A 20508-nucleotide genomic window follows, 5' to 3' on the forward strand; every position below is an offset into this window, starting at 1 on the left:
ACTACTAGTTATTTATCTATATATATTTGTATATAGAAACCAAGAAAAACAAAAACGGGATTGGAAAATGAAAAACCATTCTGTATATTAAGTACTCAATGTTGAGAAGGGTCATTTTCTGAAATCCCTGCAAGTCTCAACAGCCTCCTTTATTTCTGTGTATCTTTTTCCTTCTTTTCCACAGATATAATCCCTTAAACTGTGATACCTTCTTCGTTGCTTTCATTAGTAAGAAGGTAAACAAACTGAAGTCGTCACGAGGGATGAAGCTTGATGCGTTGCTCCAAAAATGGCAACCGATGCCATCACTGGGACTTAAAGCCTGATACGCAGAACAGGTGCAATTTTTCCAGCATCGGGCGTGACAATCACGTACTGAGAGCCAAGTTTGTGTCAGTATCATACCATATCTCTGACACATCGATATACCCTCTCTTCGGCACAAAAGATTGAGTACCATTCCTGCACTTAGTTGGCTTTTCAGTTAGGCAAACTGAAGTTGAATTCTTGAAACCATTATGGCATGCACCAGAAGTCTCAAATGTCCAGCGATTATTACCATCTCGTCTGTCCACAGTCAACAGTGTAACTTCACCCAAAGTGTCCAAGTCCCACCTAGATAAAATAGACCTCTCCTTAATAGAATAGGAGAAATACGTTTCCTCCTCATTTGCCACAAATCTGAAATCATATATATTATATCCTTTTGTCAATTGAGTTAGCTCAGGTGCTGATTGAAAACTTCCGTTCAGGCACACACCACTTGACCAGTGAATCTCATCTCGCCGCCAAACAAGTAACTGATTAGCACCACTTGGATCCAGGCCTAGCCTGAACGCACCAGGAGCAGGAACTTTTTCACTCAACCATGAAGTAAGTGTCCAGTCTTGTGATTCATACCTAGTTTCATTCCAGGCAGTAAAATGTTGTGTGGATAATCAAAACTCTGCCACAAAACAGTTCCTGGTGGCTGGTGTGCCATCAGAATCAACCTGTCGCACGACAAGGTTTCCGGAATCAAGCAGGGTGGCAATAATACCGCCACTTGATTTTTTTGCTGATTCAACATTTGAGTTTATAACTATCGGTGGGCCTCCTGGTATGTGATCTTCAATTTTCCATCACCACCTATGGTTAACACACCAGAGGAATCAGGGACTGGGATGTCTCGGTCGGTTGGCCACCCATACTGAATAAACTGGTAAATGTTCAAACCATATTCCCAGGTACCTTGCACCAGCAGTACCGATCAAGCCTGCATTCGGGTTGGGGCTAAAGAATCCCAACCTGAAGACCCCTCCAGCAGAAATTAGCTGCTCATAGTCCCGGAGCTGCTGGCCTTGTTTGAGGGTATCATTTTGTGCATAAGCAACATATATAGTTGGAGCTTAAGAAAGAGAAAATGGTGACGAGGAGAATGAAGATTGCACAAGCCATTAGCAAAGCTTGTAACAAAAGGGATGTGTTGATGGTGTGTTAGAATGCATCTTACGTGATTGTATTTATAACCAAAAGTTCTTGAAGCAGGACAGAATTGATAGGCCAATTATTTCCTTTTGACTTTGAAAATTTCCTGAGGAGATAAATCAGATGTGCATGTTTATGCTGATGATTTTTCTTGCATCATTGAATGATTGCTACCAAAATGTTTTCAGAAGACTGAAGAATTTTATTCATCTGAAAATCTAAGAATGGCCCTCCATTGACTTTGAAGAATAGTTGTGACATTATTTTCTTATTTTTTTTTTTTTAAAAAAGAAACAAATAGGGGTGTGAATTCAAATAGCATATTAACTCTTTTATTTTTCTAAAAAAAAAACAAATTAATGAGCTATTTATATCCCAGAGGTATTGATTCTGTATGGGACAAATAAACACCTTAAAAACAGTATTTTCACGCTTTTAAATCAATTTCATATTTATTTTCATCCAAAAATATTTCTAACACATTATATACAAGCCTTCGAAGAAGCCTCCTGTGCGCATTTCCTTACACTATTAGTTCACATATAGGGCAATCTTCATGCTGTGATGCAGCTACGTAACTCTTGATTAGCTTAATTTGTTCTAATTCATTCATCGGAACCAGTCTTGGTGACTCATGGCAGGGAAAGGCTGGTCCAGTGACTGGAGTTGATTCTGGGATAGGAAGATCTGTACATGCTACCAGTTTGCATCAGTGGCCGCTGTTGAGCTCCGAGTGTGAGTGGAGAATCCACATATTTTAGAAATAAGAAATTTGATCAAATCCAAAACCCATTACTTTTCGTTTTTTAGTAATAAGTGGTGTCCAACGCTGTGTGGAAGCCATCGAGAGTGATGAGACCATTAATAGTGGTGGTAAGTATTAGCGATCAGTATGATTGCTTAGTGCTTGACTTCCGGCCCGATATGATCAAAAACATGAAATCAAGAAATTACTTGTAGCCCTGAGCTTGTTTTGCCACCAAAACCTAGTTAATTTAATGAGGGGATATGACTAAGATTCTTGAAACTTTAAAGAACACCAATATTGAGAAAAAAAAGCTTTTGATTACACAGAATTAAAAAAAATTTACGTTTAGCTTATAAACTTAGATTTGTGTGATTGCCCTACGCTGCTGCGGGCTAGAATATTTTTTATTAAAAAAAATCATACAACAAAAGTGTGCTATGAACAAAAATATGACTTGGAATAGAGATATGGACAAGTAAAAAAGAATGATATATAGACCAACCTAAAAAAAACAAGAAACCTACAAAAAAAAAAAATAACGGTTAAAAAATCATATAGAAAGCATAAAAAAGAGCCTAATCATTGATATAAATATTAAATGATAAAATTAAAAAAATATCAGCATAAAAATAAAAGAAAAGTAAACTCGGGTGAACATTTTAAACCCAGGTACATAAAGGTCTTACACTCACAACTCATTAAATCCTAGACTCGGACTGAAACAAAAAGATCAATTACCAATCAATTTAATATTGATTAGCTAAAGTAAATCCAGCAAAGAACAACAAATAAAAGATTGGAGAAACCCGAGTCATTTTCAAAATTGAAAAATCTTAGATAAAACAAATAAATAAAAGTAAATTTAAAAATTTATCTCAAACAAATTAAGATAATGAGAACTAAATTTAAAAGATTAAAAAATTAAAGGGTGATGAAATAAAAAAGAATTCTAATATTATAAATTATTTTAGAAAATCATTTCAAATATTGAATGATTGAATCAGAAAAAAAAATCAATTTAAATCTATATTTAACTTAAATATAAAATTAAAATATTAAAAAAAAGCCTAGGAATGCATCCTTATGGCCCAACGCGCCCGAGCCATTTAAGGAAGAGCCTAGGCACGTGGGTCTTTTAGCCTAGGCCCGCGTGCGATGATACATGGCATGCCGAGACAGACGATGTGTTAATTACGAGCTCATATTTCAACCATCATGGTGGTGACCGAAAAATTGAGCTAATGTTTTTCTTGCCCAAAAAACCCAATTTTTAAGTTATTTCAATCCAAAAATACCCCACCAACATCCTTAGAACATTTACAAACTAATCTATCAACCCAAAACATGCAAAAAAAAAAGGGTTAAAAAACCAAAATCAAACCGGGTTAGATTTTTCTTTCTTGATTTAGACTTATTTTTTTAAGTAACATTGATGCTCTAAACAACTAGTATTAAACTCTTTATATCACATAGAACCCATAGACATCAAGAACAATCATTTTGGTGTTTAGAATTGGCAGAAATGATGATTTTTTCTCTCATTGCTATACTCCATCAATCTTTTTATTATCTCTCTAACTAGGAACTAAAAATAATAAAATAATCTTTTATATCAAAATTAAATTTCTGAAATTTAAAAGAATTTAAATTATATAAATTGAGTTATTTTTTAAAATAGAGAAACTAAATGTATTTTGTATGTAAACTTTGGACATGTCACCCATATTTGGCACATTTTTAATCTTGATTTTTTTTTTTTAATTCTATTTAAGAAATTAAAAGTAATTAATTTTTAATATGGAGAAATTAAGTGACCAAAATAAAAGGTTGATATCCAAATTGAAAAAAAAGAGTCTTAAGTTTTCTCTGCAAGGAAAAATTCTTCGCCTTTTAAGTGTTTTACTTAATAATTAATTAATAAAGCAGAGGTGACGTACTTGCTGCATTAAGTTTTAAATATATGCTATTATTATAATTTCAAAAAATAAAAATAATCTCAGAAAATCGTTTTAGCTTATAAATAAAGCAGATGTGGCGTCGAATATACGCCCCTTGAACTCCCTATATAAAACCAAACACAAACCGTGAAGTTTCGCAACTGTTCTGGTCCCATCCTCAGGATCAGTTAATCATAAAAAGAATGCCGGAGGATATTTGCACCGACCGCCCTCTCTACGGCGGCTCAATTTCCAGCACCTTCCCTGTCAGATTCCAGGTTAGTTTCTTTCATATATATATATATATATATACATTTCTTTTCTCTGTCAAAAAACTAAATGTTTTTGTTTTTGTAGGATGTGAGCAACATTCGACAAGTTCCTGATCATCAAGAGGCATTTGTGGATCCAAGTCGTGATGAAAGCTTGATTTTCGAGCTCTTAGATTTGAAGCCTGATGTGAATGATAATGGAAGTGCCGTTTGGTTTCTTCAAGACCTTGCGAATGAGCAAGACGCTCAAGGGTTTACTCTAGTTGAGCAGTCAGGCGTGGTTGAGGTTCCAATTGGGAATGTTTCAGTTGTTGTTACAACAGCAATTGGGCAGATGGGGATTTCTAAAGCACGACAAGGAAGGGAAGCCCAGAATGTTGTGCAGGTTTATTTGGCCAATCTTCGACTTAAGAATGTTGGCACTGATGTTCTCGTTGTTGCCTATGAACCCATTTTGATAAGTCCTTTGAGTGAAAGTGCTGCGACTGTTGGTGCTGGTTTACCTGCCCCGGCTGCGCAATCTGGGTTCTTGCCAATGGCTGAGGTTTTTAAGCTTGCTGTTTCTAATTTCAAAGTTAATGACTGGAATCTTTTTGGTAATTGAACCACAGGGAAAGATATTGTTTGGGAAACTTTTCGATTTTTTTTGGTTTATTTAGTATTTGAGGAGTTGTGATAAATATTTGTATGAAGTTTGGTTTACTTTCTTTAAAGAAATGTTCTAATTTCAATGGTTTCATACATCTTTGCTGAAGAGTTTACAAGTAGGGAAAAAAAGAATTTTGAAAACCTATAGGTGCAACTTGGAAACACTAATTTGGGCCACTTGTGCAGTTCTGTTTTCTAAGCTCAAGACAAGATAAACAATGTTAGCTGCATAATTGCATTGATAGGCTTACACAATTATGCGGTCTGATGGTCTCTGAATGTTGATTTATGATTCAGTATTGTTACACGCCTGCTACATATTCCATGCATATGATGCGTGTGGTTCATTTTATTCCCTGCTTATCGAACATACACTCAAGTTTTGATGGACTTCGTCTGTTTTCAGTCAATTGATTCTATGAAACACGAACTGAACGATGCACAATGCAGAAAGCGAAAGGACACAGCTCATGAAAACAGTGCCCCTGTCCCTAACACCCTTATCCCCGTTGCATAAAATGCTCTGGTTAGATTGTTTTAAATTTTGCCAATCTGAATTTAGAAATTGTTTTTCTATTGTGTTCACCTAAATACTATTGACTCTTTTTCTTTTTTGCCCGCTTATGCTGTTGCTAGGTTCCCTTGATTTCTTTGATGAACTTGCTCTGGGAAGTACATTTTGATGCATGTTGAGTTGTGTTCCTGTGATTTTAATTCATGTTGTCCCCTACTTCCATGTTTACATGCATTTGAGATTTATGGAACAGCATGTATTGCAGCTTATGCAATGTAAATATGTTGGAGATTCTGCTATACAGAAATAACTTTTGACTTTTACTGTACCTGAACCATTTTGAACAAGCTTCGTTGTTAAAGTATCAAAATAGTCTTTAAGCACAATTTTCCTGTTGCTCAGCAGAGTCAAATCATTATTCTCAATGGATCAGATAACAGAGTCTAATGGAAGCTGTCATTTATAGTGATGTGTCCTAATTTTTATCTCCCAAGGCTGCTGGTACTTGGATGTTGGCCGCACAAAGTTTGCAGCCTCTGTTTCAAGACTGAAGTTTCTCACATTTCCCTGTACTGTTATCTGTTTTCCCACCTTAGGCTTAACACTTTTTAGACTAGAACAAGTATCCAATGACAGTGGCAAAGGATGACAACTAACGAGGAGCAGTTTCAGTTTTCATCACAGACTCAATGACAACAGACAGGCAAAGAATATCTCATGCACTGACTTCCACAACACATATACCCTGAATACATCAACCCTTCTAACAAACTTATGTGCACCATTTTTCTTCTCCTTTTTCATTTTATTCGTCATTGGCTTTTAATCCATTTATTTTTTTTCCAATCGAACAACAAATTAAAACCTAATATATATCTCAATTTTTTGGCAGGGAAAGGTTGCTATGATAACAGGAGGTGATTCCATAATAGGAAGATTTGTATGCTATCATTTTGCATTAGAGGGTGCAACTGTGGCGTTTACGGATGTAGAAAGCATAGAGGATTGAAACAAGAATGATGCCCTGAAGATGATACTGAAGGCAAAGACAAGTGATGCAAAAGACCTATTGCCATAGCTACTGATGTTAGCAATGAAGATAATTTACAAGAGAGTTGTTGATCAAGTTATGAGCAAATATGGGCAGATAGATATTCTGGTGAGCAGCACAGTCGTGCAACATTATAGTACAACACTAGAAAAGGTTACCGAGGTTTGGCTTGAGAGGCTGTTAAGAACCAACATTTATGGTCACTTCTTCTGGACCAAGTAAGAAAAACTGCTTTGAGTAATTCTTCCATCCAGCGAGGAAGTTCTAATAATGAAGATGCAGGTATTTGAGAGTAATTAACCAGTCAAGAAATCTTAATTCTTTTGATCTTATTCCCAATTGGTATGCAGGGATTGTTTGAAGCACATGAAAGAAGGAAGCTGTATTATCAAAACGACCGTGGAGTGAGTGCAGGGTTGCTTGATTATAGCTCTACTAAGAGTGCCATTGTATCTATTACAAGAGCTCTGGCTCTGAAGCTTATAAACGAAGGGATTGGAGTAAATGCTGAGGCCCCAGGTCCACTTTGGACGCCATTGCAACCAGCTTCTTTGCCTGTTTAGAAGGTTCAAAGCTTTGGGTCTGGGATTCCAATGGGCAGGGCAGGGCAGGGCAGCCATATGAGATTGCACCCTCTTTTGTCTTCCTGACATCTGATGATTGTTCCTCATACCTAACTAGTTAAGTTCTGCATCCTAATGGTAAGTATTTTAGAGATAAACCTGTGATTATTTTTTAATTTCTAAGGTTATTTACAAATATTGGAATTTGTTTACCTTGCAGGTGGTGTCATTGTCAATACTTCATGTTGCTAGAACATAATATTAGATGGCTGCTCCGTAACATCTCGAACATGTTTTAAACTTTTTTTCTCTCTCTAAAAACACTTAGAAAAGAGGGTGGTTGTCGCTATCACAAGGTTGAAAATCCCTTTGCACGATATCACTTGTATTTTTGTGTCCGTTTCATCCGTTTATATACATATTATCTTTCATCCATCCAAGACTCCACTTATCTGTGTTTTGATCATGAATTATTTTTTCATAAGACATTTGACTTGTTTGTGTAGATGGTCTTCATATGTGGAAGATGGAAAAGTAAAACTTCTAAATGTAGAGGAAGCTCCATTCATTCCACCTTAACCTGTAACATACATTCAGAAATTACGTGCTTCTTGAATATATATTTGCTAGCTGCCATGAATCATACCACGAAACATACTTGTACTAAGGATTTGAAATTTATCTTTGAGCCTTGTTGCTTTGCATACATAAAGTTCCTCTGCACTTTTGAACGTTATCCATCTGCAGAGTTAGACCTTAGCTAGAGCCTCTACGCAAGAGTTTTGACAGTTTCATCCAGGCGGAAATTCTTGTGCCAATGGAGGTCTCTTTTCTTGTGTTCTACCTTTTGTCTATGCGTTGCATCTCTTTTTTTATAACTTTAATATTTTTTATGTAATAAAAAATGGAAAGAAAAAATAAGTAAAAAAAAAAATTTGTATTTAATTATGCAATTTATTTCATATCGTTGATGGAATTACTAACAAAGAGCTTTCTCTTATCAAACAAATTAATTCTGCGTAGGAACTCAATGAACATTTAAGTTGATACGAAAATCTAGTCAATCAAGGTGGCTAAGGGAAACAATGAGCTGTACTCTTATTAAATTTGACTAATACAATTCAATTGAAACTCAGCTGTGGAACTGCGGAAGCATCAATGTTTTTAGCCCAAACAGCTTCAGAGGTGGCCGGCCGGCAGGGATGATGATAAATTGAGTTGTAAGAACAAACGTTACCTTTTAGCTATTGAACCCACAAAAAATGACAGTACACTGTTTTCAATTTCATACAAGAAAACTAAAGATTGACATAAGAGATACCTAGCCAGCCAAAATACTGCTATTTCCGTGCCTGTTTATGCTATAAACTTCTGCCTATTCGACGACTACACACCTTCCTTCCTCACAAGACAAACAAAAACATAGGAGATATAGCAGAAACAAAAACGGAAATAGCACAACCATACTTACATATTCAAAGAATTTGATAGGACGAGAGATTTACGTGAGCCTAGAGAAATATATTTTCAATTCAAGAAGACGATGACAAGGACAAGCATAATCATGGGCACAGTGGATTGCTCCCAGGGCCTCCATAGTAGAAGTGTGTGCCCCATTCATTGCTGTAAGAGCTCTTGATGTTGTAACAATTGGTGTTTTCAGCTAACGTTGAGATGCTCTGGACTGCGGTGAGGCTGTTATCAGAGTCCACGATCTCTAGGTTCCGAAAATAACTTGCCTTTCCGAACCCATCTTCTGCAAAGTTGCCGGAGCCCATCTGGGTCGATGTGTGCTCGCCGTTAGCCCTTGAGTTCACCACTTCACCACCCCACTCCACCATGGTGGCATGGTTTGCTAGGTGTGTAAAAAGCTCTGCTGGCCAGTATCCTACTAGGGTGTTGTCACCAAAACCCATCCACCAATTACCTAGCTTCGGGTCCTATTCTCGGAAAAAAAAAAAAAAAAGCTACTTAGAAATGAAGTCTGTGCAATAAGTTATAAATATTAGGTTCTATTTTTATTATTTCAATGATTTAAAAATAATATATGAATATGCTTTTCTACCTTCCAAATGAGGATGCTGATATCATATTGGTTTCCTGTGTACGATGATACAGGAGAAATGGCAGCTCCAATGGCTACTCTGCTATTCGTTTGCACAAATCCTGAGCAGAGAAGGTTGTAGCATCCTGTTGCCTGGTATGAATCACTCTGTAAAATGCAATTAAAAAGAGTAAATATCATATCCAATCAGAAAATATCTTCAACTACATTCTGACGAACACCAATATTAATTGCACAGCCTTGAAATCATTAATTCTCGTAGAAAAGTCTCAATTATACCATTATTAAAATTAATGTATGAGAACTTGGAAGCACCTTGTTTTTTTTTTAAAGAATTTTATATTTAAAAATTTTATTTTTAAAAAATTATTTTTAATATTAATATATCAACATGATCTAAAAACATTAAAAACAAATTAATATAAAAAAAATTAATTTTTTAAAAAACTATTTTTAAAACATAAAAATTAGAATAGCAAGCTGTTTATGGTTGAGGAAATAGTTAGGAGGATGTCCAATCCACCAAAAAGGGTTGCTGTCTCTTCATTATTATCAAGGCCTAACTCGAAGTGTTTAGTACTTCTCTTTTCTTTTAACAGCTCATGTTTTGTTGATTCCAATTATGGCCATGTTTGATATTTATTACATGTTAATCTTGTTTTTTTTAAAAAATTTAGTTTCAAATTAATTTAATTTTTTATTTTTTGAATCAGTTTAATTAATATGTTAATATTAAGAATAAATATTAAAAAACTAAAAAAATATTATTTTGATGTATTTTTTTTTAAAAAAATCCCAAACAGATTTTTAATTGATATTATCTCAAAGTACCTGGTATTTATAGCATCATTAATTTTATTTTATTGGAGAGATTATTATTTTATAAAAAAGTATATCATAAATGAAGACTTTGATCCAACTAGTGTATAATATTTGCAAACATTTTCCAAGAGGAAACCTTATAGATTCAAAGCAGATTTTCCAGCTCAAGATGATGAGGTTGACTTCAAAGTTTATGAACCCAATTTTGTTCATTGTTTTAGGGGACGTGCACATGGTTAATTAATTATTCCAAAGAATGATTCCATGATGTTTGAATATTCATTTAATAATAATAACAACAAAAAAAAATATATTAATTAATTGCTAATTGAGGATTAGAGTGCTAGAAATCTTACTGTCCAGTACGTAAACAGTCTAGGCCTGCTGTCACCATAAAGCTCCGGACTGACCTGACTAGTAGAATAAATCATAAATTCAAAAAATCCCACTGATAAAACATATAATATATTAATTTTCCTAGGAAATACAATACTATTAAGAACAATAAGGTTTTTAATCGAAATATTATAGTGTGGGATAGTGTGCAGCGAGGGACAGGAAATGGAAGGAGTACCTGCCACCCAGCTTCTATGCTGTTGAGATCTGAGCCGTCGAATGATCCCGAGAGCACCCATATCTGGGATAGACTAAACTCGTTGACCACTTGGATTGATGGGTCCCACACGTTAATTGTTGCCTTCGCTCCATACACCTCTTGCGAGGATCCAGTGTAGGCAATTGCATGCTGGGAGCGATGGCGCACATGCAGCAGCAGCAGAGAGAAAAGGATCGATCAAAGTTCAGATTAGAAAATAAATGCAGCACCATCTTCAAGGTAAATCTTGTGGGTCCCTTGGAAGGGAAACTATCTTCCATCATCAAATGGCTAGAATTTGGTTCATTCTAAGGGGAGACCCTGTTGCCTCAGATGCAATAAATTTCCCGTTTGAAAAAGGAAAATGATTGAATCAAGTATGAATCTTGTATCTTTGTGTGTGCATTCAGAGTATGGATCCATTTTTTATGGTGCGAGTAAATGCTATTTATACATTAAAAACTTGATAATTAATATATATAAACTTTCAAGCCAAAATAGCATAATTTTTCTTGTCATCAAGCCATGCAGGAGAAGGTTTGATGGAAGGGCACCATAAGATCATCCTACTTACGTAGTGAAAATATATCCTTTGTATGTACTTGAACACAACAAATTGAGATAATTATGTATGGTAACTAAAAAAAAATCAAAATTAAAGCAATTTGTTTCAAGGGGGGGGAAGAGATAGGATACCTCATGTCCATTGGCGCTAACTACATCGGGTGCATCTTTGCGTCTAGCAAGAGAGATTGGTGCTTGTTTCTTGCCAAAGTCGAACAAAGACTTGGATCTCAACACATCATGAGCCGTGCTCCGCCGTATCGGAACAGTTCCTTTAGGGCACCTTGTTCCATTCCTATGCCACATTTGCCATGAACCTCTTATCACACCTTCTTCGACATTACTCTTCTTCGTTTTGTCATCCTCTTTCAACATTTTCACTCTAGGCCTTTCTGGTGGATCTCTCTGTTAATTACATTAGCATAATTAGCATAATCCTTGATGCTATTGTTGTTGTTGTTAGCATAAATCTAAGTAATTAACAGTACATGTAAAATAAAGTTATAAATTCTTTTTAGGAGAGAAGGAAAGATCACGACAAAGTACATGGAGCCAAGAAATGCCTTTTCACAAACAAGATTTAGGGTTAGAAACTCCAGAACTTTCAGCTTTTTCGCGTAGAAAACTATAAGATATATAGTAAATAATAAATGTTAGAGGAAAAAGGTTAGCAAATGTGAGATACTCATTAATTAAATGGATAGGGGAAGAGAGGGAATTAAGGAGGTGCTTTTTCAGGTTAGTTACCTGGATCTTGTGATTCCTTAAGAGAGGGTGATCTAGAGCAGGCTGTTTTCTCTTATGAACACAATCTATAATATCTCCATCTGGGCTCTGTAAGCATGCCAAAGCAAGAAACCCCACATGAGATGAAATCAAAACATGAACAAATTTGTTGTAAATTTAAGAAGACGGGTTTGTAATATTACCTCTATGGTCATGACAGGAGGCTTGTTAATCTTGTCCAAGTGCCTTTGAATCCTTTCAAGTCTCATGCTACTGACTTGCCTGTAACTTGTGTAATTTAGGGCCGATACAACAGCACTCAACCTTTGGACAAGAAGAAGAGCTAGAAGGAGAGGCGCTAGAAACCCTCTTTTCCTTACTAGAAAACCCATGTTTCTGTCTTTCAGTGCCAAGAATGAAACAAAGATAGAAACTGAGGGAACTAACAAACCATTACTAGAGCTATCACAATAACAAATCTGACTTTTTCTTTAGATATCACTTGCATCAAACCCCCCCGCAGAAACCAGAGCAGATAATAGAAAATGACTTATCTCTTAGGGTCTTTATGGTGAGGAGGAAGGTTGGTGAAGATGGTTAATTAACCTGCAAATTAAGAGGCCCCCTCTCTTACACACTCACTATCAAGATCATCATTCCCTACATACATTGGATTCAGATACGTGTGTGTTGACAAAGAAGAGGAGTGATAGTTAGTGTTTAATTCTTGTGTTGCTTTGGAGTTGCACCAAAGACAGAGAGAAAGAGAGAGAGAAGGAACAAAGACTTGAAAGCACTATAAAAACCCAGACCTACCCAACTACATAAGCAGGCCTCTTTTTATTGCACTACTTGAATGTGTATCTGCCACCATAAAACTTTTCATTAATGTTTTCACTTTAAGTTCTTCACAGCCATAGCTTTCTTTCCTTCGCAGTCTTCTCTCCATCCCTTGCTTCTACCTTCTTTTAAACTCCAAGTAGCACTCAATTGGTGTGTTCTCTATGCTTTGTTGATGCCACATGGCTTGTATTTTATATTTCTTCACCTAATCTAGGTATAATATGATCCGAATGTGAATATGATCTGTTACCCTCTAAAACATATATACACCGAAATCTATCAATTTTTTTTCTTTTTTGAAAAATGAAATTATAATTTGCAATCCCTTTGATTCCGCCTCTTTTTTTGCCTATTAATTATGGGTATACAAGGCGAAAAAAATATAAGATACGTGACTATTTTAATACAAGTTCAAATCTCCTAACAAGCACCAACAAAAATAAAATTCTTTCCGTATAAACTTAGTATAGCTTCATTTTCTCTCACAAAAAAAATGCAAATATTTATGTTTGGGCTTTGAGGTGTTGAAACCCAAGGAAAGAGGGTGTTTTACTATTGATGTTTGAAATTTCAAAGTGTTAGGGAGCTGTAATTTGTTTTCATTTGATTCTGTGTATTGGGTTCCAAGCAATCCCTTGATGTGTGCTTCAATGCACTCCTATCCATGTGGTTATATGTTTTATAAATAAATGTTTACGTGAGAATTGATTTGAAGCAACCATAGGATAATAAATGAAGAACAGGAAATTATTAAATTAAATTTCGTAAACTTCTATTCTCGAATCTTGAATGCCTCAGTGCGCGCGTTCGTTCAAGATAAAAAATTGTTTGTCAGCATCTATTACGACTCCCCACCATGGAACTTTGGTGTTTGACTGAGATTATTAAATAATCGAAATCTCTTCGATGCCCTTTTATGCATATCCATCCAATTAATTCACTACTACTTTATGATTCTCAACAAAGTAAAATTACACAATTTTAGTAAATCCTGATGTAGGCCCGTCATTTTTTGGTGTAAGCAAAAAGGGCAGCATTATGTGTTTGATGAACACCTTGCTGTCAACCCAGCAATCTTCCTAGCGCTGAAAAAGAGAAAGAAAGAGAAGACATAAATAGTTGAAAGTTGATTAACACAAGGGGCAAGTAAATCCCTAGCTAGAAAGACGTGTCTTCTGCAAGTTGCTAATCACATAATTTCCTTGCGTTTTCAAGATGAAGGAGGAAGAACAGTTAAGCAGAGGTGACTGCTAATTTATTTAATTAAAGTGCCTTTTAATTGATGCATATAGCAAGGGGACGTGCAGAAATTCAAGGTTAAATAAATAGCCACTTGATTCAAAAAAGAGAAATCAAAACGTAATTAGTTAATTTGCAACGCCCCTTTTTCAAGGTATAATAAAGAGACCCCAGTTGAGTTGATGATGCTCACCAATCACAAACACATAAAGAAACCCTAATTTGCCTGCAAGATTTATATCTAGTTAGTACATCATTTTGTGATTCCTTGGAGCATTTGAGAACAGGCAGCGTTTAAGATTGACCAGGTATTTTCTACTTCTCATTAAAGAATACGCCCTGTAGCCATTCAAGCCTCAGAATTTATGGCTTAATTTTCAACAGTGTTGATAAGTACTCTTGCAGAGTTATATCCATAGTGATGGCTAGGTTGTTCGTCACAGTTACTGAGCAGCTGACACCACAAATGCTTACATGAACTTTAAAGAGAACACAATAAGAAAACAAACGAGCTAATGTAAGTTTTGACATATACGTTTAATTAGTAGCTACAGATTTTCGTTAACCCAGATTCCTAACCATCCGATTTCTTCACCAATCCTTGTTAACTTTAAGACTTTCGCTATCTGTTACCAACAAAATATTGTGTTCTTTTGAATTATATATAAATGCAGAGAAGAGTGTTTTAGTAATGAAATATATAATACCACAAGGAACTTTCTTTTCCTTTTTTTTTTTTTTTTCTCGATGGCAAGTTTTGATGCAAAAATATATTAGAGAATAATATAAATTATATCTTGAAATTTTTTTTAATAGTTTAAGTTTTGAAATTAAATTGGTTATTTGGCATCATATTAGAATCTTGATGATCAAATGGTTACGAATTCAAATTTCATCATTCCTGTTTATTTGATAAAAATTAAATATAAGGGACGTAGTGCATGTCTATGTGAGTTTTAAATTTAAAGGATTTTCACTTGAAATAATATATTAAAAAATAATATAAATTATATATTAAAATAATATTAATATGATTAAATTACTAATTAAGCTCTCAAATGAAAAATAAAATAGAAATGTGTAACACATCTGACATCTAACGGCACAGTCCTCGCTTTCAAGGCAAGAATGTTGACTTGCTCTTCAATTATTTATTTTCCTCTCTGTCTCTCTACCTACTTGCCGTGAGGTACCAAGCACGGCAGAACTTGAGAAAACTGATTTCTTTTTCTTATATTTCTTCTGGAAAAGGGAAACTACAACAGGTTGATTGACTAGGAAATATCAAAGTAAACGAACCACAATATGGGGTTAGAAATTTGAACCTTTTGGAAAAAGAAACAAGACAACATTGCCAAACGAGACCTTATATTGTAGCTTCTTAAATAATCAAAATTGAACCCTTTATTTGTAATTTGATCAAATTAAATTAACTTTTTATTTCTTGATCTTGATTTTCTTAAACAGTTTTTCCATGTTTTCCAATTGATTTATTATGATATCAAAGGTAACAAATGTCACGGTAACACTTGTTTTCTTGATTCCACCGCACTCACCATTAAAATTGAAGTTCAGAATTAAAATAAAAACATTAAGGAAAAACTTAAACCTTAAAAACATTAATTGTGGAGTATCTCAAGAAAATAATAAAAAAAGAAAAAATTGAAAAAAAAGAGAAGAGAACAAAACAAAGTCACATTCAAATCTTTTTTAATATATGGAGGAAGATATTAAGGATATAGACATGAATAATAATTTTAATCCACCTTTTGACCAAGGAGTCCTTTTCAATATTAATAGAGTGTCAAAAAGGTATAAATCATTTTCTCTAAAGAATTAGAGATCGATAACATAAAAAGAAATATAATCAAGGTCCTTATAAAAAATAACAAAGGTTCAATTTAATAATGTATTGAGTTTAGATGTAATTTTATTATATTTGCATTTTAATTACATATGGTATGTGTCCTAACCTATTTTTGGGTTATTCCCCAAATTCACTTTTTCTCTTCCAAAAAATCAAAAAAATATTCGAACTAAAAACAAAAAAATCCAAAAAAATAATAGCAATGAGAAGAAGATGTCGGAGCGCCCTGAAAATGGCTAGAATTTGGTTAAGGAGGTTCAAAAATACAAAGATTGAAATTTGATAGTAATTTGTTGACTAATGAGAGCCCTGGTGATAAAGAAAATTCAATTTGAGAAAGAAAAGTTCAAAATCAGATGTTTATGGACTCAATTAAATTTTATTGAAGGTTTAATTGAATTTATAGAGGGTTTGATTGCAAGAAAAATTAATTTTTAAGTCAATTTGGGCTTTAATTGGAAGAAATTAAAGTTATAGGGTCAAATTATAATTTCTGAGAGTTGTTTTGGTTAAATTAGAGGCTTAATTGCATAAATATTGAAGTTTGATGGCCAATTAGGGACTTAATTAAAGAAATCCGAAACCAAGGACCAAACAAAAAAAAGTGCGCAAATAGAGGGACTGATTTGAAACTTAATGTTTTGGCACCTTTTCTCTTTTAAATGAAATGACGTGTTTTGTCTGAAACGACGCCGTTTCATCCACTATTTTTTTTTTAAAAAAAGAGAAGCCCAAATGGTGTCGTTTTGAACGGCACTGTGGGTCTTCTTCTTCCCCTGGACGTGCGAGGCAGGGGAAGAAGAATTTTCTCCCTTGCTTTTCTACTCTCCTTTTTTCTTAGAAAGCTTCAAAAAGACGTCGACACCACTCCCCACTTGCTGAAGTTCTGACCCGTGGTTTACCACGTGGTGAAGAAGCATAAAGGACGTACCCCTTGAGCGGTTATGGGGCAGTTGCACAGTGGCTGCCTCGACCACCCTACCCTTGCGCCATGACTGGGCAGGGGTAGGAGGCCTCTCCCCCCTGTTTTTTTCCCTATAAATACAAGGGAAGAGAGAGCACAAAAAAAGGGCAGTTGGAAAAGACCAAAAAAAAGAAGAAGAGAAAAAACAGAGGCGAAAAAAGAAGAAGAAGTAGAGAGCAGAACAGGGGCGGTCTGCCACCCACACCGCCATGCCACCGTCCGCAGCCACAGCAACACCATCATCGACAGGAATAGAAGAAGAAATAGAGAAGCGACAGAACAGAAGCAAAAGAAGAAGAAACGCAGATAAACATAGGAGAAAAGAGAAGGAACCGCTGGTTGGAAACGCCGCAACTGCCACCACCACTGCCACCAGCAGCTGCGTTCTGCCACCGTGAGTCGCCGCCAGGTCTGCTTCCCTACCCTTCTCTTCTTCCTTCTTCTTCTTCTGCTCCCCGTCTCCACTGTTCACGTTGAATATGAACAGTAGAGAGCTACTCCACTGTTCACAGGGCCGGGCAGCACCGGCCCAATTAAAAAAAATAAAAAATTCTTTTGAAAGAATTGTGATTTTCCCGCGTATTTTTCTACTAAAATTTTCTTAATATTGGTTTGTATTTTTATACTGTAAAAATACAAATCCGGTATTAAAATACCCAGTTTTTCATAAAAAAAATTATTTTTGTTTTCATGCATACGACCAAGTCTCTCAAAAGCTAAAAATCATATTGTATTTTCATACAACAAAGAAAACTTCAAAAAATATGTTTTAACATGCATTTTGGCTTTAATAACCAGTTTATTAAAGTCACGAGAATTTGACCAATATTTCAAACATTCCAAAAAAATATTTTGTTTTGTTTTAGTATCAGGGATTACGAATTTACACGTAAAACGTATTCCCGATATTAAAAAGATATTTCTTTTGACGACATAGAACAATTAGGCTTTTACCCGATAAAATAAGAATTTCTTTACAGAGGAGGACTTTTCTTAAATCATAAACAGACCGACAATTAGAAACCACAACAAGACCTTAGATTTTATCAGACAACAAAACAATGCAGCTTATCTTATGTAGGGCGTAGTTGGAGCGCTAATACCTTCCCTTTACGCAACCAGTCTCTGTACTCGATCTCTGAGACCAGTTAGGGATCCTAGTGACCAGAATACTAGGTGATGACTCCCATTTAAATTTTCGATTGATAAAAGTCAAGAATGACTTGTCTACCTATATTTTCCAGATAGACTTACATATACCTTGAGGGTAGACGATTCGTCGCGATGCCGGATACGTGCGACAATCTGTATAAAAAAATTAAAATCATGGCGATGAACAGAAATTTTATGAATATTTTTGTGTAGAGGAGTTTTTTTTTAATATTAATAGTGATTGTAAAAAGGAATAAAAAAAACATGAATATTTTTATCTAGAGTAAATGATAAACTCTCTCTTTCTCTCTCTCTCTCTCACACACACACACACACACACACAAAATTGATTATTGGCATAGAGTTTTAATAGTCAGAATAAATTATCAATAAGGTTTCATGTAGGTTAGAAGTTGGTTACGAAGCTTATTTTTATATTATTTAAGATTTTATTTGAAGTATAAATAGGCATATAAACTAGATTATTAAAAATTATATTAATTTATATTGTGAAATACAATAAAGTAGTGAATAACTTTCCTTTTATATATTGTAGAGGTCCTTTTAATCTTGACATATTTATGGTAATTTAATCTATATAATATTTACTAATAAAGTTCTCTTAATACATATTATAATTATTGAAATAAGAGTATTTTTATCAAAACAAATGTTTTAACGCAGTTACAAAGGGGTTGGTTTGAATAGAAAATCAGAAGGTATTAGATTATGGACTAATCATGCCAGGAAATGGTCGGGTTTTCATCTTCGATCGATATCTATAATTTTCTTTACCTTCTTGTCTTGTACTTCATCTTGTTAGTCAGCATTGACTACGTTTCTTCAATTAATAATAATCCCTCTGATACACACACACACACACATCACCTTCTCTTTATTTTTGTTACCTTGTTAATTTTCGTTTTTCTACTTAGACCTACTTATTCTTATTTACTTTTGAAAAACAAGTGATCCGAAAATTATCGAATATATTACTGCTTTGACTTTAAACCAATGTTAATATAAATATATATGCAAAAAAAATAATCCATAGCCAACTCAATACGAAAGGATAAAATTGAAAGAAAAAAAAACGATACGAGTCAACCCGAGTCATGAGACTGAGATAACTCAATAAAAAAATAAAAACAAAATTGCAAAGTCCAATTTCTAACAAACTCAATGTTGATTGGTGAAATCGAGGGAAAAAATTAATTAAAATAAACACATGTAAGCTCGGGCAAGGCCACCAAACCTCGTTGATATGGTTTAGCTTTGTGATACGATCCAAACAAGGTCAAATTCGGATTTTGGTGTAAAATTCTTTGCTGTCTAGTTTTACTCTATTGAGCATAACTTCAAATCCAACAGTCGGATTGAGAATTATGATTGTTGCCATAAACCTGGACTATTGCATATTTTACACCAAAATCCGAATTTGACCTTACTTGAGTTGTATCACAAGGCTGAACCATATCAATCGTTACTTAGATTATACAAATCAGACAACCCAATAGAAAGCAAAACAAATAATAAAAATAATATGAAGCTCAAATCTAAATACAACATAATGTTGAAGGATGAAACCAAAAGAAAATTAAATTAAAAAAATAACCCGAGTTAATTTGGGATAGCTCGCCAAACTCGTGTTTTAGGTCATGAAATTGAAATAACCCTATAGAAGGAAAACAAAAGCAAGTCGTGAAGTTCAATTTTAAAAAAAACTCAACATTAAAGGATGAAATTGAAAAAAAATCAACCCTAAAAAAGGACCAATGTCAACTTGGGTTAACTTTTCATACATGTGACCTTGGTTTTAAGACCAGAATTTCTCCATCAAGAAAAACACCAAAGCTCAATTCCCAACTAAACTAATATTAAAGGATGAAATTGAAAAAAAAATTCAATTTAATAAAAAAATAGCAATAAAAAAAATAAAAATCAAATTTAAAATAAAAAAATTTAAAAGGACAACTTATAATTTTAGATTGATTGATGAAATTAAATAAAAAAATTTACTTTACAAAAGTACCTAAAGCAAAAATTAACCTCAAATTTGAAATGATAACAAAAAAGAAAGAATGAAGGAAACTTGGAATTGTGGATAGATCACATTATTATCGATGACAGTAAAGAGATAAAATAAGAAAGAATAAAGAAAGTGTTATTGGCTACACATTGTCGCGATTACAATAGCTATATGTGCTGCCATAGATGGAAGAAGATGTTGCAAAGCTTCAAATGCAATCACAAAATACTAATTTTTTGCCACTAGAGAAAGTAACATGCCCTGCCATAGAGTTGTGGTTTTTGTCACTTGCTAGCGTGTGCACTACAGGATCCAATCAATCTTCACAATGTTGGGTAACCAACAAAAAATAACCTCCATATTTCCTATGCCCGAGCAACCAATGTTGGTCTCTAATGGAAGAGAATTAAAGGGGCTTAATATTTGCCAATGCTTAAAATTT

At 34.4% G+C, this 20508-nt stretch overlaps 3 protein-coding genes and 1 pseudogene across 5 annotated transcripts; 2 read left to right on the top strand and 2 right to left on the bottom strand.

Annotated features, from left to right (window-relative positions):
- Positions 1–368: 368 nt before the first annotated feature.
- LOC18104100 (G-type lectin S-receptor-like serine/threonine-protein kinase SD1-1) lies at positions 369–1986 on the bottom strand. The gene is made up of 3 exons (XM_024583832.1): positions 1962–1986; positions 1231–1387; positions 369–900 (listed from the first exon to the last, which is right to left on the bottom strand). The coding sequence occupies exons 1-3, from the start codon at positions 1984–1986 to the stop codon at positions 369–371; spliced, it is 714 nt and encodes a 237-aa protein (XP_024439600.1).
- A 2274-nt stretch (positions 1987–4260) lies between these two features.
- On the top strand, positions 4261–6472 carry LOC112323899 (uncharacterized). Of its 3 annotated transcripts, none has more exons than XM_024583950.2 (3): positions 4261–4430; positions 4510–4968; positions 5992–6472. In XM_024583950.2, exons 1-3 carry the CDS (start codon positions 4356–4358, stop codon positions 6031–6033), a joined length of 576 nt encoding a protein of 191 aa, XP_024439718.1. In that variant the 5' UTR covers positions 4261–4355; the 3' UTR covers positions 6034–6472. The 3 variants fall into 3 exon arrangements, with proteins under 3 accessions (XP_024439718.1, XP_024439716.1, XP_024439717.1); XM_024583948.2 differs by lacking the exon at positions 5992–6472 and adding an exon at positions 5479–5985; XM_024583949.2 differs by lacking the exon at positions 5992–6472 and having other exon boundaries at positions 4510–5165.
- Positions 6473–6478: 6 nt separating this feature from the next.
- LOC18104101 (glucose and ribitol dehydrogenase-like) lies at positions 6479–7705 on the top strand (annotated as a pseudogene).
- A 569-nt stretch (positions 7706–8274) lies between these two features.
- On the bottom strand, positions 8275–12916 carry LOC7487722 (uncharacterized). Its single transcript, XM_024583946.2, has 7 exons — positions 12176–12916; positions 11994–12080; positions 11379–11651; positions 10662–10832; positions 10444–10497; positions 9266–9412; positions 8275–9140 (listed from the first exon to the last, which is right to left on the bottom strand). The coding sequence occupies exons 1-7, from the start codon at positions 12362–12364 to the stop codon at positions 8763–8765; spliced, it is 1299 nt and encodes a 432-aa protein (XP_024439714.2). The 5' UTR covers positions 12365–12916; the 3' UTR covers positions 8275–8762.
- Between the last annotated feature and the right edge of the window lie 7592 nt (positions 12917–20508).

The sequence above is a fragment of the Populus trichocarpa genome, chromosome 13 (assembly GCF_000002775.5).
Source record: "Populus trichocarpa isolate Nisqually-1 chromosome 13, P.trichocarpa_v4.1, whole genome shotgun sequence".
Classification (NCBI taxonomy): domain Eukaryota; kingdom Viridiplantae; phylum Streptophyta; class Magnoliopsida; order Malpighiales; family Salicaceae; genus Populus; species Populus trichocarpa.

Excerpts from the sequence above, each read along its gene's own strand:
- LOC7487722 (XM_024583946.2), bottom strand. The coding sequence starts at position 12,364 with ATGGGTTTTCTAGTAAGGAAAAGAGGGTTTCTAGCGCCTCTCCTTCTA. Across the intron at positions 10,833-11,378 it reads TTAGCGCCAATGGACATGAG|CATGCAATTGCCTACACTGG; the intron begins GTATCCTATCTC and ends CATCGCTCCCAG. Across the intron at positions 10,498-10,661 it reads GCATAGAAGCTGGGTGGCAG|GTCAGTCCGGAGCTTTATGG; the intron begins GTACTCCTTCCA and ends TCTACTAGTCAG.
- LOC18104100 (XM_024583832.1), bottom strand. The coding sequence starts at position 1,986 with ATGCGCACAGGAGGCTTCTTCGAAG. Across the intron at positions 1,388-1,961 it reads CACAGGAGGCTTCTTCGAAG|CTCCAACTATATATGTTGCT; the intron begins GCTTGTATATAA and ends CTCTTTCTTAAG. Across the intron at positions 901-1,230 it reads ATCGGTACTGCTGGTGCAAG|GTATGAATCACAAGACTGGA; the intron begins GTACCTGGGAAT and ends GAATGAAACTAG.
- LOC112323899 (XM_024583948.2), top strand. The coding sequence starts at position 4,356 with ATGCCGGAGGATATTTGCACCGACCGCCCTCTCTACGGCGGCTCAATT. Across the intron at positions 4,431-4,509 it reads CCTTCCCTGTCAGATTCCAG|GATGTGAGCAACATTCGACA; the intron begins GTTAGTTTCTTT and ends TTGTTTTTGTAG. Across the intron at positions 4,969-5,478 it reads GGTTCTTGCCAATGGCTGAG|TCAATTGATTCTATGAAACA; the intron begins GTTTTTAAGCTT and ends GTCTGTTTTCAG.